Source organism: Alosa sapidissima, chromosome 6 (assembly GCF_018492685.1).
Source record: "Alosa sapidissima isolate fAloSap1 chromosome 6, fAloSap1.pri, whole genome shotgun sequence".
Classification (NCBI taxonomy): Eukaryota; Metazoa; Chordata; class Actinopteri; order Clupeiformes; family Clupeidae; genus Alosa; species Alosa sapidissima.
Genome location: NC_055962.1, coordinates 35,000,085 through 35,017,120, shown reverse-complemented (window position 1 = coordinate 35,017,120; position 17,036 = coordinate 35,000,085). Strand labels below are relative to the sequence as shown.

At 44.0% G+C, this 17,036-nt stretch overlaps 2 protein-coding genes across 10 annotated transcripts in view; both read right to left on the bottom strand.

The window, feature by feature from the left end:
• myo6a (myosin VIa) overlaps positions 1–9,304 on the bottom strand; it is an 81,721-nt gene extending 72,417 nt beyond the window's left edge. For all 4 annotated transcript variants that reach the window (XM_042095304.1, XM_042095305.1, XM_042095306.1 and 1 more), the window contains exon 1: positions 9,147–9,304. The gene's annotated coding sequence lies outside the window, so the exon portion shown is untranslated. The remainder of the gene's footprint in view (positions 1–9,146) is intronic.
• A 1,414-nt stretch (positions 9,305–10,718) lies between these two features.
• senp6a (SUMO specific peptidase 6a) overlaps positions 10,719–17,036 on the bottom strand; it is a 33,264-nt gene continuing 26,946 nt past the window's right edge. For all 6 annotated transcript variants that reach the window (XM_042095322.1, XM_042095321.1, XM_042095323.1 and 3 more), the window contains 5 exons: positions 15,720–15,808; positions 15,427–15,515; positions 15,058–15,126; positions 14,630–14,780; positions 10,719–11,871 (listed from right to left, as the gene is read on the bottom strand). In XM_042095322.1, the coding sequence (XP_041951256.1) occupies positions 11,656–11,871; positions 14,630–14,780; positions 15,058–15,126; positions 15,427–15,515; positions 15,720–15,808 (614 nt within the window). In that variant the 3' untranslated portion in view covers positions 10,719–11,655. The remainder of the gene's footprint in view (positions 11,872–14,629; positions 14,781–15,057; positions 15,127–15,426; positions 15,516–15,719; positions 15,809–17,036) is intronic.

Genomic DNA, 17,036 nt, shown 5'->3' with positions numbered 1-17,036 from the left:
CGGCATATTCCTCTCCAGCCTTTAGCTGTGGTTGTGGGAGCTTTAAGCAGTTGGCCACACAGACGCTACACGCTAATTGTGAGGATTTCACATTTGGTTGAGTCTTTCTCTGCCAGATAATAACTAGGAAGGCATAGCAACCCAAGAGATGAGTAGGCGGTTTGCGGTCTCATATGTGTTCAAGGAACGTAGAGTAGTGTTGTAACTGGAGGGCCTTATATAACCTATTTCACTAGACTGGATTCCATTAAAAAAATGAATAGACCATGTGTCTACATGTGGACTAAATGTTGTCAACAGTCACAGCTCTTCCATGTATACACAGAGGAAAAACATAACTACATGGAAATGAATGACTGGGTGAGAATGTTATTCTGTTTAGCTATTCATATATTCATGAAACATATTTGAGCCGAAGTGTAAATTCCCCTCAAGCACACGAAGACAGAGTGGAGGAAAAGGGCACGCCGCCCTGTTACAGACAGGCTCAGGTGGATCTGGTTAAAAGGTGTGCTCAGCTGTTCTCGCTGGTAATGACACAGCGGAGGAGGAGCTGCTGTGTTTGCTCAGCTGATCTGATGTCATTGCACACCTCAACACACACACACACACACACACACACACACACACACACACACACACACACACACACACACACACACACAAACAAACAACCTTCTGCCGTCCACAGAAACCCACAGTAAACACTGTACACACTTAGAGAGACACACAAACAGACACAAGTGCTGGACATCATTCATTATCAGGCTAATCTCTGCATTAGACGAGCTATGTTGTTAGTTTAACAACCACGCAACCTGACACAGCCTCTGGTTATTTGCTGGAACCATTAGAAACCTCAGGAGGCTAACTGCAGGAGAGCTTTGACTAAGAAATTAAAACAAGCAATCCATTTGGTTTGATGGATGACTGCGTGCGGCGGGCCTGATAATGAATGCAAATGCATTGTGTGCAATAGATGAGTGCAGCAAGCTGTTTTAACAACCCTGCGCTAACAAGGAGCATACTGTCTCCATCGCCGTCTCTCTCTACTCCCCCCTCCTCTCAACCAACACAAAACATCACAGCTCATTCCATCTCATCGATCTGCTGTGCCTTTTGTTCCTCGCAGCACTTCTCACTTTCACCACCCCTCACTGTGCTTGTGTGGTTCAAACAAAAAGTCATCTATTTTCTTCATTAAGCATTTGTCTTTTACTGTGTCACAACATAACCTACATTCTAACAGCACCCCAATATCCGTTGACAGGACATGTTTGTGAGGCTTGGAGGAAACGAGCGCCTCTTCTTTAGTCCACCCTAAAGTTGTTTACGCGACCTTTCAACTCTGTTCCCCGCCACGACAATCTGGTAGGAAACAAGTAGTTCACTTCTGTGTCCAGCCAAGGGCCCAGAGACCTGTCTGCTGGTGAGCGTCCACCGGAAGGAGTCAGCCCGGAAGTATTTGCTTACTATATCTGTCGACTATTTGCATATGCAAATGCATTTACAAATGTCTTTGGAAGACACAGAGAAAGAGCCCCCACACTAGAGGGCTAGTATGACACACAGCTCTGTGTTTCCCTGCTGCTGACATTCAACTTCTCCACCCAACTCCACAAAGGGAGAGACGACAATGGAAAGACAAAGCAGTTGTCTGTGGGAGCCGGAACGCACACACACTCACACACACACACACACACACACACACACAGTAGAGATCTGACATCCCTCTGTGACATGTACAGTGTTAAAAAAACAATTTCAAAATGTTTACCATTTACTGTACCTGTGCACATCAAAAAGCACAATCTAGAATCAACAACACAATAAAAGCTAGTATCACCAACTAAAAGCTCACCAGTGATCTGTGTTAAACACAAGAACCAATGAATACAGGGCTCCGAATGGGGAACTTGTCCACCTTGTGTGCACCTGACATGGTGCTTCATGAACAGGTGCAGTCATTTCCACAGAGATCAAATTCACCTGAATGTCACCAACACAACAGTGTACGCACTTTGTATAGTATGCTGAACACATACTTCATTGTGAAATCAAACCATCACAGGCTTCAATTCATATTTGTATATTCTCACTTTGACTCAGATCCATCATCTCCTGTTTCTCATTTGATTTAGATGTTTTTCCACAATATGCAAATGTATTGCTGCGCTTCCAAGGAAGGAAATGTATGCTGTTGCTCAAAGTACTGTGGCAATTTCCATAGCAGGTAGAGTACAGGAGAGTAGAGTTATTTCCCATTCAACATCTATTCTATTACAATTCCAAATGAAGACTCTGGAGCAGTGAGCAATCTGATTTTTTCCTTTTTTCAAAACATGGAAAAAAGACAGACATTTCTCCAAGAGCACAGGCTTGTCCTCAAAACCAGTTGCACCTTTGCTGTGAGCTGATGGCAGCTAAACGTGAGACTGGTCCTGTCTTGTACGTGGGTGGGACAGAGATGTGGGAGGCCTGTGCAGAAATCCCAAAGCGAGCAGTCTGAATGGCCCGAGAGTCCGGCATGTTGTGGGCCCACTCGCCTTCCCAGCGTGGACAAATGGGGATTGTTGTGGTCGTGCCGGTCTCACACTGAACGCTCACTGTGTGTGATGGTAAGGGGGGGACACGTGATGGGGTAGTGTTCCTGGAACACAAAAGCCTGTGATATCTATAGGAAGAATGACCTCAAAGGCGAGAGCCAGAATCTGCCAGTGTGCCAACACTCGAATGAGAACCCATCAAAGTTCAGCAATCTGCTGCAGTCCATGGTTATAAACATATTTGTAGCTATGGTATTAATAATAATCAACAACTATTTCCTCTTTCAGGCAGCCAGTTAGCTTAAAAGGAGTGCTTATTTTATAGGAGATACTTTATTGATCCCCAGGGGAAATTCAAGGAAACAATCGATTCCCCGACGGGGAGGCCACGGGCAGGCCCTGGGGATCAATAAAAGTATCTATCTATCTGTCTGTCTATCTGTCTATCTATCTTATCCAAGGGTTTGACCACTCTTGGCCATGAGGCCAGAGGAGAAGCAGAGACTGGAACAGTCAGCCTCTGACTGCCAAAACTCCTGAGCCACAACCGCCCACTGCGGGTAGAATGTGCACCATGTTCGGCTTTATTGACGGCAAACTCCCACAATCTACCGACACTGAAGTGAGAGGAAGAGCAACCGAGAATGCAGAGGCACATAATGCAGACAGAGATGACAGAGATAATGAGAGGGTGGAGATAAGTCTCAGAAAAAGGAGGCCAAGCTAGCCTGAGGTAACTCGAACAGTTCTAGTCGAGTCTAGAGAGTCAGGTGCGAACAGTACTATGGGAACGAAGTCAGATGGAACATCACTACTTTCGGTGTGGCCTCGGCCACAACTGGCCCAGGCGTTCCCTGCAGGGGTGTGTCCACCCAGTCATCAGAGGACACACACGCTCACATTCTCACCCGTTACATAAATCTGACCCACCCAAACAGGTTCACTAAAAACAGCATAATGATTTTACAGACAATCTTAATGCAGCCACACCTATGAGGACAAACTCCCATGTGAGGTGTCGCTAAGGTATGAGTGACAAATTATTAACCTCCAGCACTAAGCACTAACCCTTAAGTACTAAACTGACAAATGAGTACTTCCTGTAAGATTACAAATAAATTAAATCCACAGCTTTTCTGGGGTTCAAGACCTGTTCCAAGGAGGAACCATTATAGAGTTTATTTTAGAACCTTGGACGGATCCAACTTTTTAACAGCAGCAAGATCAGAACCTTTTTCCAACAAGGAAGGGCAATTTGGCAGGAAAATGCACAGTGCAAAAGTGAAACTATTAGCTTTTCAAATGACATTGAAAAACGATTTGCTCAAGAGTGGAGCAGTGGTTGAAATGAGCATGTTTTCATGAGAGCCTGCATTTCAATGTGCATTGCTTGGCTTAGCGGCTTACCTTAGCAGTATTTGGAGCCCTCTGGCAATTAAACCAATAACCCTGTCGCTGCTCAAGCAAAAAACACTTTTGCTAAACCTTTCCTGTGAGTCCCCCTATGACAAAACTGACAAAACCCAAAGACAAAACGGGGCGGCACCAACAGTAAGGGAAATCCACGCTTGGTGCCGCCCGCAGATGGATCCTCTCTCTCTTGGGATCAACTGAAGGCCAGAGCACCCAGTCTGCTCCCAGCCTGGGGACGTGCCAACACAGTCATTCTGGTTCAGTGTGCGGGGGGGCCAGGGCAGGGGAGCTGGCCAGTTTCAAGGGGCACTTGGTGCAGGGGCATTAGCCAGTGCTTCTCAGGTCAGGTCAGGTCAGCTCCGCCAGGGTTCAGGCAGAGGAGTGGACAAAGGGCATACCCAGGCTCCTTTGCGGTTCCTGACGGTCCCTCGGTTCACCCCTTCTCCATCCAATCCCTCGCCAGAGTGCCCTCACAGCTGATGTCAGCAAGTCTATATCCCCAATGCCTAACTACAGCACTCACCAATGCATTTTCTCTGCTTAAAAATTGACCATCTCCACAGATTTTGTGGGTCAAACTCTAACACCTATAAAATGGCACCCATGATCAGTGTGACTCGGCTAGTAAAATGAGTTAATAAATGGTAAGAACAGTGCAAGTCTCACTGGACACTTACTAGAGAGATACCATCATTCATGGCCATCTTGCTCCATATTGTATGGTAACTGCAGTGTAAAGTTCAGGGGAGAATGTCCTATACTTACATTCCTTGCCACAGCTAGTAGTAAAATCTTCCAAGGTAAAGGAGTGCACTATTTGCTCAGCATCATGTGGACTGTGAACTAAATCTACACACCCACCATTTAAAATATCTAGTCATCTAAGATCATCTTACACCACTTAAATCACTTTCGTGTACAAACTATCTGTGCAAAGCTTCTGTTGTGAATAGCAGGTTGCATCCTAATAGCGACACCATCTCAACAGACTCTCTTTGCTTCCTGTACGACAGTCAAAAAGACTCCTCAGCAGCTTGTTGAGAGCGGTCTTGTTCTCATATCAGTCACAGGCATCCTAGGGAGAGGGGCCCGATCTCTCCAGAGCTGGGCCGCCAGTAATCAATGATCTCGGAGTGAGTGCTGTCAATAGATGTAAGCCACTGAAGATTACTCTGAGGGTTTGATCCAAAGATAAAAGCAAAGAGATACTGTAGATCATGACACAGACAGATAGAGAGAGAGAGAGAGAGAGAGAGAGAGAAATGTGTGTGATGCACAAAAAGAAGCCAGAGGAAACCGAGCGCTTACAAATGAGGGCGACTGAGAGGAAGACCAAAGAGAGAGCGAATTAAAAATACACAGTGAGGGAGGGAAAGACAGACAGTGACAGAGAGAGAGACAGAGGGAAAAATGGAGAGAGAGAGACTGGGAAAGGAGTGAAAAGAAGCAAAAAGAGAGGTCTATTCTCAAGGCAGCGCTCTGGAGAGAGAGAGAGAGAGACAGAGAGAGAGAGAGAGAGAGAGAGAGAGAGAGAGAGAGAGAGAGAGAGAGAGAGAGAGAGAGAGAGAGAGAGAGAGAGAGAGAGAGGGGCCTCAGTGGCGTCACAGAGAGCAGACGGTCAGATAGCATTCAGGAAGCCTGCACCTCCTGCAGTGCTGCACATGGGGTCCCTGGAGCCTTTCCATCCCCCGAGAGATGACCACCCTTTAGTCCACTTTACAGCAGGAAAACATGGAAAATGTTTTGGGTGTGGAAAAGACCTGATAGGCAATCTGACCGTTCAAACAAAGCACACACACACACCCCCAACCCCCCTTAGTTTAAAAGGCACCAGCAGGGCACTTGGAGTACTGACACAACAGCGACACAGGACGCAGCAGGACTGAAAAAAGACCTCCATAAATAATTCACCCCAAAACGAGGCATTAAATAATGGATTGAGTAAATGCTGGACAAAAATGGACTCCAGTGTTTGTAAACCTTGCTGCCACACTGTTGCAGCAAAATAACTGAATATCACAGTCATTTAAAAGATTCCTCCCTCCCTGACACTGGGATTGTCATACACCCTGGCAACAGTTGAGAGAGTGGACCAACTGAAAGGCCATTCTGTGACTTTAAAAAGGCATTACAGCCCAACTGTTTCCACTAAGGTCCGTCACAGAGAGCGGGTAGTGATTATGGGTCAAAGTTTCCTCAGGATAAATCCAGCTAATGAACACTGGGCAGTCTTGGACCGGAGCGGAGAGTGGGTGAGGAGAGAGAAAAGATTCATTCATACATTCATGCATTTTGCCAATGGAACTTAAGACGCTGTTTTCGTACTCATCAGCCAACAGTTTCTGAAGTGTCCAGGCCGGCCACAAAACAAGCGGTCACACTAAAGCATGATGGAGATACAACAATAACAATTCAGCTACTGTTTATAATAACAATTACTACTGTTTATTATAACAGCTACTGTTGTTTATTAATAACTGTGTCGTTTAGGCCTGTAACATATGGTTTGAGTTGACAGTAAGGATCACAATAAAGTGCCAGTGACTTCATACATTGAACCAAAAAAACCTCTGTGCCTCATCTAAAATACATCAAACAACAACCTCCACATTCTTAATAATGGATAACAATCCATTTAGATTTATGACTGAAGGTTTTGACAACATGATTTACTAATTTGTTCTGCTCCTTTGAACACGGTGTTCATAGAATCACAGGGATTTTTTTAAGAAGATAGCAAAAGTTTGAGACACTCTGCTGTTCTTACTAGGCTAGTCATCTCACTCACATAGATGAGGTAGTGTACACACTGGATAAAACAGAGTTGTCTCCAGCCTAACAGGGTTTACCGGTAAACATTCCCGGGATGCAAGTTGTTATGATGGGGCTAACTGTCTTGAGTACATTTAATACACTCCAGCAGTGCAGCATGTGTGTAGTTCAAGTTTTGGAATGAGATTCAGATTAAGAATTCTCTCAGATTAGGATTCCAGCCAAAACTGTAATTCTGTAATTCCAGCCAAAACTGTAATTCAATATGAATCTAGTGGGTGTTTTAGAAATCCATACAGTAGACTCCCAACAACACAACTGGTCTGTCAAGGGCATATTCTCACTGAACATTATCCTTGTATTGAGCAAACAAAGTGTTCTGGTCAAAAGGACATATTGTGCTTCCATGAACATGCATCTAGTCCTGCTGACACACACAACCACTGAAATCAGCGCTCTGGCGGTGCTAATCATTCACCAAACACCCAGAAGCAACATGTGCTTCTGACCCACTCGATGACACCGAGAGCGGCAAGAGGATGGACAGCCTAAAGGTCCTAAAGGCCAGTGCACAGACACCGCAATGGGACACCCTCCCAGGCCAGCGCACAAACTATGGGTCTGGTCTGTGCTGTGATGCATGACTAACTCATATCAACTTCCTCTAATTACAATGGCCGTGTTGGTGAGGCAATAGCCTAAGCTAATTCTCCCATATCTTTGGGAACATGATCAAGCCAGTCCCATGAGGTCACAGAGAAAAAGTGCTTTGCTCTTGTCAGGGATGGCTGGGTTGACACTTCACCTGACGTATGGGCTTCACAGAACTGACTGCTACATGGCTCCCATGTAGGCTATTGACAGATGACATGTTGCATGAGCTCCAACAAAAAGATAACACTCCAGTATGAAAGTGGTAATTCTAGCTGAGCTTAGTGCTCTGAACCCCAGCCAACCTTGATGGTGCAGACACAAGGCACTACCACGTAGGAGAGGGCAGCCACCTAAGAAACCACTCCCGTCATAAAAACTGAAAGATATTCCAGTAGCAAGGGCAAGGGTCAGAGCTTTTCCGGATCCATTCAGGATCATATCTTAACATAAAAGACATTCTTGCGATGTTGCCAAATGTAGAGTATCTATAGCTACAGTGGACAGCATGTTCTTTAGACATTTATATTAACATGAGAGTTCTCTGACCATTTTTTTTTAACTAAGCCTCAAAACCAGTTTTGAAGAAATTATATGCAGTTCATAAGCAAGACATGGAATATTTTGGACATGAAGAAACTGCATTGCCCTAGTACTGCACTCTACAGCAAAAATGTGAAATGTTGGACATTGTCCCATGGCTAAAGTTATTTTTTGTAGGGGTTCCCACATCCACACCTTATCCATTCTTAAATTAGAAGTCAGAGATAACCTGTAATATGTGCAAGTCTAGGCTCGATGTAAGAGCTACATGTCTTTACATGAGGTCATAGTCATGTTACAAGATGCATCATGGAACCTAACTGAAATACCAGCCCTGACAAGATTTTCAACTCACTCTGACACATTAGGGATACTAGCAGCAATGATAACGTTACTAGCTTTAACAACATATGGGCCTGCCTTCGGACAATGCGAGGCTTCAACAAAAGAAGTGCACCATGGTCTCTCTCAACCTTTGAACCTCGTACCACACTGTCGCCAAGGGCTTACAGCCGAGTGCAGGCATTCTGCGAGGACTGGGCCTAGTTCACCAATCTGCGTACTCAAAATTCACTTAACGATCATGCGATACATAAATGTGTATGTGAGGACATCCATCACCTACAGGTGCACCTTTGCTCGGCAAAAGCGAAGCAGAATTCGCGGCTATAGAACACAGTGGATATTGGATCTATGCAGTTGCACAGTAGCTCAGTGTGGCGATGGAAATGTTACAAAACATCCCCCTTGCATCAGCAGTAGGAATCGGATGTACGCTGCCATGCACTTCTTCGCTTCAGAACACAAACATTGGCCACCATAGTACTGGAATGTTATAGCCTACTATGCTAGTGTCGGCGAGTGAAAGGGGAAAACGAACCCAACAATACATTTCTCCTTCAACAATACAATTGCAGGCGCGCGGCTGGTCTCTCCCATTGCTGGGATCATTCATCTTTGGCGTCGCAAAGCAGAAGAGAATATGTTATGTTTACTGACAAAGCGAAGCGTTAGGTTACTTGGAATGGAAATCGCTCCGACTGTTTTGACAGCCTCCATTTGCATCAGTGCGAGTGACGAGCAGTTCCCTCTAGCTGGCTAACTACACTAGCCAAGTGCACTCCACACACAGCCCACTTTATCACAGAGCCCTAAAATGTACGTAGGCTAACCTTAAAATGCGATGGTAACCTGTTTATTGAGAGTGGAAGCGTTGCTTACCTAGAATACGAATCAATCGGTGTTGCCCGTCTTGTGTTTATATGTACAAAAATGCAACTTCCCACAGCGGTCCCCGGTGTAGCTTATCCAGGCTGTGATCTCCTGAGCTTCGCTTCCTGCAGCAGCCTCCGACTCCCTCCACAGAATGAAGTCCAGGGAATTGTCCATGACGTCACGAGCAATGAACCAGACATCGCATCCAATGGACGGTGGAAGCGCTTCAGAACAGCGCACTGGACCTCCAACATCGTGGCGCTTTCACTGCCTCACTTTTTAATTATGGGAACAGTAGCCTATCAATAATCCATATTCTTTATTAACTAAAGTACGGATCTTGGTAACATGATAACACGGCCTGTAAAGCGTCATCATAACAGAACCAACTTAGACTAGACGCTGCTATCAGCCTGCGTTTATTATAAGCCTTGTTAGGGCAGAATTTAGCAAGTTGAGAGCGATGAGTGGTGGCTGGTGGGTACATCCAATTTGCAAATATAGATATAGCCTATCCTTAATTTACTGACAAATGTTTTTTTTTTTTTTTACTTTCAATTACGTCTCCTTCAGTTACAGACGTTTAGGCACCCTGACCTCAAAAGCACTTGGCGTACAGTAGCCTATGACTCTTAAATATCTTCGACTAAAATATCTTTGCCATTCCTCTTACTCAAGTGTCAGTGATTTTCCGCGGAAAATGTATTGCACGCATGCAGTGGTTGCAGCTGACATTTTATGAAACAAAAGACTGTTAGCCACCCAGCACTCTGGCGCACAAAAGGGCATTGATCCCATTAAGTCTTCTAAAATATTTATGGCCATCGTCAAGATTAGCCTACCTACAGAAGCAGGACGCAGAAGCGGACAGGTGAGCTAAATGACGTAACATAACTTGACTGCTCAATATTGGCATATTATATAAGGACACCTGATCATAGTTATAGCAGCTTTCACCCAGTTTGATTGGCGAAATAACATTAATATTCTTACATTACTTGTGGCAGTTGTTCAGTTAACAGTGGTCAAAAATCAGGTAGCCCATCCTAGACTACGTTCTAAAGGTTAAATATTTAGCAAAGAATTACAGTAATATTTCTTTATGCACTCATTTTCTTAACATTTGTAATAAATAACTTAAAATAAATATATAGCTAAATAAATAGCACCACTAACCTGAACCATGAAGTGGTAGAGTACACATGATGGTCTACCAGGCTAATTTCAAATCCATTAAGGTTTTCAAGAGAAGAGTCGATGGCCAATCACCAGTCATTAACTTCTTTCACTGACAATTACAAACATCTTCACTAGTCAATAGGCTTTAATCTCTAATAACACCTACTGTATGAGAGCATTAAGATTTCACTTTCTTCATTTCCTTAAATGTTTCTGTTGCAGCAAATACAGCTGTTCTCCCACAAACTTTCCCAAACAGACAATGCTGATTAAATAGCATTAGTAAAAGTTGGACTATGAATCTGTTGTTTTATGTTACGTTCTCATACACACGATGGAGACTAAAATTCCCACAGCACATGAACCACGTTTCCAACAACAAGAACACAACTCGTGGTGGGAGCTTGAGATTCTTGTATTGTGTGGACTAAGGCAAAATGTGCACTCTTGCAGCTCAATTTGTTTAATATTCAAAAATGAAATCCACCCACGCGTGGTAACATTATGTAAAGCTTCAACAGGCACTGGCTAGCAACGTTTATGAGAAGTAGAAGTTTAGAAACATTGTCTTTTTTTTCTTCTTCCAGACTGGTGGGTATAATAATTTACAAATAACAGCAACTTCTACTCCCTGAAAGCATAAACAAAACCAAAGAAAAACAAAACAAGACGACAAATAAAATAAAATGAACACACTGAAAGGCGCAAGAACACTTTTAACAGCACTGTGCTAGTCCTCCTGAAAAGAATACGGAGCTCCACTTAACCAGCGTCATGGAAACAATAAGGACGTGTACATTAATCCATCGAAAACAGGGTGAAGGTTGGGGAGCCAGGAAATCATGGGGTATGGAGATGCACTGACAACAGCAATTTACAAAGGCAGCAAAAACTTCCAGCGCACAGTATGTACACCTTTTTATTATTATTATTATTATTCAATACAAATTAAAAATGTTTTTTTTTTTTTCTTGCTCTCTTTTTTTTGTTGTCTTTGAAGTCTGACAGTTGTGGTTAATGGTGTAATGGAGGGGACAGAGATGTGGTGTTTATCTGTTTTTTTTCTCTCTTCTTTTTTTTCATTTTATGATAGAATTCAAGGAGAACTTATCCAGCAGCCTACAATCACAGATGGGAGGGGCGGGCGGGCAGTTGGTTGGGGGGGTGAGGGTCCCGGTGTGAGCCAGCACCCCCCCCCCCTCCCTCCCCCCAGGAGGGCTTAAGAGAGAGAGAGAGAGAGAAGGGAGGCCCAGACTGAACCAAATGTGTGAGACTCAAGAGCACACGAGCAGCATCGGCGGAGACGGCGAAAAAGGGCCAAGGTGCCGCAGCAGCCTCAGGACGTGACGGGGATATCCTGCACGTCCAGTCCGTCAGGGTCCTCCTCGTCGGCGTCCTCGTCGGCCCCTCGGCCCGGCGTGATGCCCTCGGCCTGCTGCTGCGACTGCAGCTTCAGGATCAGCTCCTTGACCTCGTCACGCTTCCTCTTCATCCGCTGCGGAGCAAACCACTCCAGCAGGTTCATGGGGAGGTGGAAACTTGGGATAGGGGTCTGGGAAAGAGGACGAGAGGAACGGCAGAGATGCATCATCCATTACATTACATTACATTACATTTAGCAGACACTTCTTGACCGAAGTGACTTACATATGTCAGCTATATTACAAGGGATCACATTGTCCCCGGAGCAACTTGGGGTTAAGTGCCTTGCTCAAGGGCACAGCGGTGGAAGCCGGGAATTGAACCGACAACTTTCAGGCTACTGCACGCTAGCCCAGCTCCTTAACCACTACACTACCACCGCCACCGCTCTCGATCATCCAATCGAGACTCAAACATAAAACATATCATCCTCCTCCTCCTCCTCCTCCTCCATGATGCCATGGAGGACATTTCATCTAACCCATCAACTACACAGCTATTATGAAACAAAAATGAATGCTCTGTGGTATTGTTTTTTAGTATTCTTGTTAACCCATCATTTATAACTACATTTATAAATGTATAAATATTTATAGCTACATTTTCAAAGGTAATCATTACTGTAAAGGTCAACAATATACTAGTCATTTCTATTGTAAACAATTGCTCAGACAATTCATCTTTTACTGCTCATATACAGAAAATACAGTGTAGCAAACATAATACTTCCTGGATCATTTGTAGGTTAGAATAATATTTTGTCAACATGCAAGAACATCACAACAGTTAGCAAAGGTCCCGTAGTAGTAGAATAACATCAGCACACCACATTGGAAAGGAGTTTACATACATTTCATGTTGAGAAATTACTACAATTTTTGTTAGGGCTTCAAAAAAAGTACAACATGCCACTGGAAGACACACTGACAGCCTTTCTGGGTTCACTGAACGTCAGTTCAAAAGTTGAGTTTCACCACAATACAGCAAACACAATCATGATGGAAACGGCAGCCACAAGCACAGCCGTGTAAACCCAGGCCGCCATGACATACATTTGGAAGTTGGTGTTTTTGTTAGACTTCCGAGGCATGTGTGCAATCTGGCACCACTATAATCTGACACAGTAATGACAGATTAAACAATGTTGAAAATAACTTTTTTAAGTTTACTTTTACTTGCTGGCACTGCTCTCAAGTGAAGGGTAATGAACAAGGATTTCTTTCTACCCTCTTCTCTTTTATTGTTCTTATTACACGTCCCCCATGCTTTCTGATGATGCTTGTAGAACCAATGTGTACAGTGCAAATGTATGCCAAATGTAAACAAACATATTTAACTTGCCACAGACCAAAGTACATTTCTAAAGAATTGGACGTATGCACGGAAGGCTCCGTAGAGCTTCTGCGGCAATATAAGCCACCTCATACGGGAGGAACGTCAGCTGTGCTGTGGCAGCATCTTCAATTTCGTGAGGTTTCGCACGGTTTGCCCTGGGCGCAGATTAGAACACTACTTGCGTGCGTCCTCTCTCCGCGGTCCTCCGCCTCATGCCACGGAAATTGTTCAAAGCGCGACATCATCACGGATCTCTGATTTGTCTAACTGCTAGCAGAGGAGGTGAGGAACGAGGAGAGGAGAAAGGGCCGCTGTCCTTTCCCGTCTCTTCCTCTTGTGACGCCCCAGCTCTACCGTGCTGGGTCCACCTTTTTCTCCCTTGCTGGCCATTGCATTGTGTGTGGCCTGTTCTCCTCATGTCCCTGTTTTGGCCTGCAGATGGAGCTGTGGAGGTTCTGCCCAGGTGTGCTAATTGGATGGCCTAATTGGAAGGCCTAATTGGAGGGTGGATAAAACCAGTGCCCTCCAGTGTCTGGTCTCTCTCTGGCTCACTCTGCTTTCACTCACACACTCTCGGCAGCCCTGCCATTGGCTGCAGCCCTGCTCATTTACCTTTTACACTACACATCCACATGCTGACAGACACGACAGTTTTGCGCTGCCTTACACATACTGACTTGGTAAATATCTCATTTAACGTACACTATGCAGGTTTAGGTATTTTTGGCGAGTTTAGAGCTCCCTCTAGAGTCGCGATGTATTTATATTTTACTCTGCTGTTGTAAACAACAAACTTCTCGCGACTTATCCCCCCTGTACACAATGCAAATGCTTTTGTTGTGGAGGTGAAGGATTAACAACAGGCAAAAACTATCTCCAAGAGCTATATCTACTGACAAGGTAATGTTTTAGATTCTCGCGAGTTTTGGCGGGGCGCCACTCTTGGAAGTTGCATGGCTGGTTTTCTCGGTAGGGACTCGCTATGTCTATGTTGTATAGCTATGCTAGGTGAACAATTTGCCTATTACAAGTTCGTTTACCATCAAATTGCCTTCATAAAGGTGAAAATCTTGCATAGTGTGCCTTTAATAAATATACTTTCGTTTAAAATATACGTTGGTGTGGTCTCCCCTTCATGTCATTGTCACTCCGAGCACAGTGGTTACGACACTGCACTTCTCCCCTTTTTCTATTTTCATCCTCCTTTTTTTCCCTCTTCATCCCCCCTTCCTTCTCATCTTCATCCCTTAGTTTTATGCCGAGACCAGATCCCAACACCCAGCATACGACAGGTGATCAGATGGGATCCCAACACCCAGCATACGACAGGCGATCAGATGGGATCCCAACACCCAGCATACGACAGGTGATCAGATGGGATCCCAACACCCAGCATACGACAGGTGATCAGATGGGATCCCAACACCCAGCATACGACAGGTGATCAGAGGGGATCCCAACACCCAGCATACGACAGGCGATCAGATGGGATCCAGCATACGACAGGTGATCAGATGGGATCCAGCATACGACAGGTGATCAGAGGAGCTCACCTCAAAGAAGCTCTCGACGTACTGCAGGACGTACACGCCGCAGTCGCTGAAGTTGTCCTGCTGAGGCACGCGCGGACTCGAGCCCTTCATCACGTCCTTGCCAAAACTCCGCTGGGTCCCCTTCCGCACCTCCCATTCCACCTCAAGGTATCTGAAAACACACACACACACACACACACACACACACACACACACACACACACACACACACACACACACACACACACACACACACACACTTAGAATTAGTAAAGGAGAACTTGTATTTGAACACTATGACCACTGTGCAATTTGAATGACAGCTCATCAAATATCAAGAGTTATTCAAGTGTTCAATTTAAATTCTTTTGTCAGACACTTTATTATTGGATTATTTGTCAAATACATAATAATTTCACATTTGAAAAATTGACTCATAATGTACTTACTCTCTGAGAGTTTTCACTACAGTGGATCTAGCTGGGCCCCGTAAGGAGTCCATGATGAGAATACAAGGCCTGAGAGGAGGAGGAGGAGGAGGAGGAGGAGGAGGAGGAGGAGGAGAAGGAGGAGGAGGAGGAGAAGGGGGGGGGGGGGTGGATATGTATGAGACATTCATTTACTCTGATTCATTACATCTATTATACGAGTCACACACCATTTACTTCTTGTCATCAAAAGCATGTCTTTGTAGTCAGTACGTTTAATTATCTACTTCAGCATGAATAAGTAGAGCATTAAAGCTGGCTACAGTGCTGCCATCTGCTGGAGGCAGTCGGGATTGAACATGCAGCCCCTCCAGATGCATTGTTACTTACTGTTTACAGATGGTAGGTTTGGACGTCCACTCCATGCCTTCAGAATTTAGAGTGTCGTCCGCCAGTGCCCCGTCTTCACTACACTCATCCTTCAGAAATTAAAAGTATACGTCAGTACGTACGACATGAGGGTACGCAGGAATGATCTTTTAAGAAACACCACCATAAATAGACAGACACTTCAAAATAAATGCACAAAAATCATCTCAAATCATTATTTACACTGAAATGCCATTGCCTGGAAATGAAGACTGACAAAAAAAAAAAAAAAAAAAAAGAAAGTCAGCACTTACGGGACTCGAGCTTCTCTCATCAGGGAAGACAAAGGCGTCATCATGGCCACTCCCTGATCCATAACACACGCTGATCCTGTGCAAACCATCTGTGAGAAGAACAGGGGAGAGGAGAGGAGACGAGAGGAGACAAGAGGAGAGGAGACAAGGAGAAGAGGGCAGGGGAGAGGAGATGAGAGGAGAGGAGGGGAGACGGGAGGAGGGGGCAGAGGAGCACAGAAATGCAAATCAGGAGACGTCCCCCTGCTGAGCTGGCTCGGTGTTCTCCAGGCAAGAGACACCACATTCTTGACAATGCAGCAGTGCACAAGGACTTCAATATTCTGTTCAAGCCTACAGTACCTTGCTTTATTACCACTATGGCTGCTGAATACAGGCTTTAGTAAGAAGCTATCCGAACATTTAAGGCTTAAAGATGCATCATCCTCCAAGAAGACAGACTGAGGATTCAAAATTTGTAGATATATTGCTTGAAATAACCTTTCTTTTTTTTTTTTTAAAGGTCATGATTAACAGGGAAGATTAGATTATTTAGTCTCAGTAATCTAATATGAAGACAGTAGGGTAGGTATTCATCTCTTTAATCTTTTTTATATTTGTTTTATTTTTTTCATTTATTGGCATTTTGTTCTCTACATGTATTATATCTTTATTGATTTTATTTCATAAATTGCTACTTTCCTCTTCGTTTCTTTTTTTCATTAATAGTATTTCATTTCAATTTCATTATATATATTATTTAATTGCATGTCATAACTTTGTTTCTTAATTAATATTAATTGGTCTTTATGGTTCTCTTTAAATGACTTTTTTTACATATATTGTATATATTGATTAATCTTGTGTCATAACATGTAAAACACATTGTACGATAATGTGCTATATAAATACAGGCATGAAAACGGTGAAAAAGGTGAGAAGGGTGCGCGAAGAGGGAAATGGCCGTTTCATAGCAAAACAAGCGAGAGTGGCATTGTTGCCAATAGTGCATAGCTTACATGGAGTATGAAGATGCCTAAAACCAGAGATTTATGAAGAAAACAAACTACAAAATGACTAATTTTTACAAAAAAATACCTTTATTTATTCTTTTTGGCTTGGGCCTAAGTGTGAAGGGGCCCACTGGCGCTGTTTGGCAACATGCTTCAGCCTCCTCCTCAGTAATCTACATGAGTTTTCTTTCTTTCTTTCTTTCTTTCTTTATTTATTTATTTGTGCCTGAAGTTATCAAACATTTCTGAAGATTTCATAGTCTACTATGAAGTGTCCATTAGGCCTATTAGAATAAGTCTGAATAAGATAAGTCTGAATATTTGT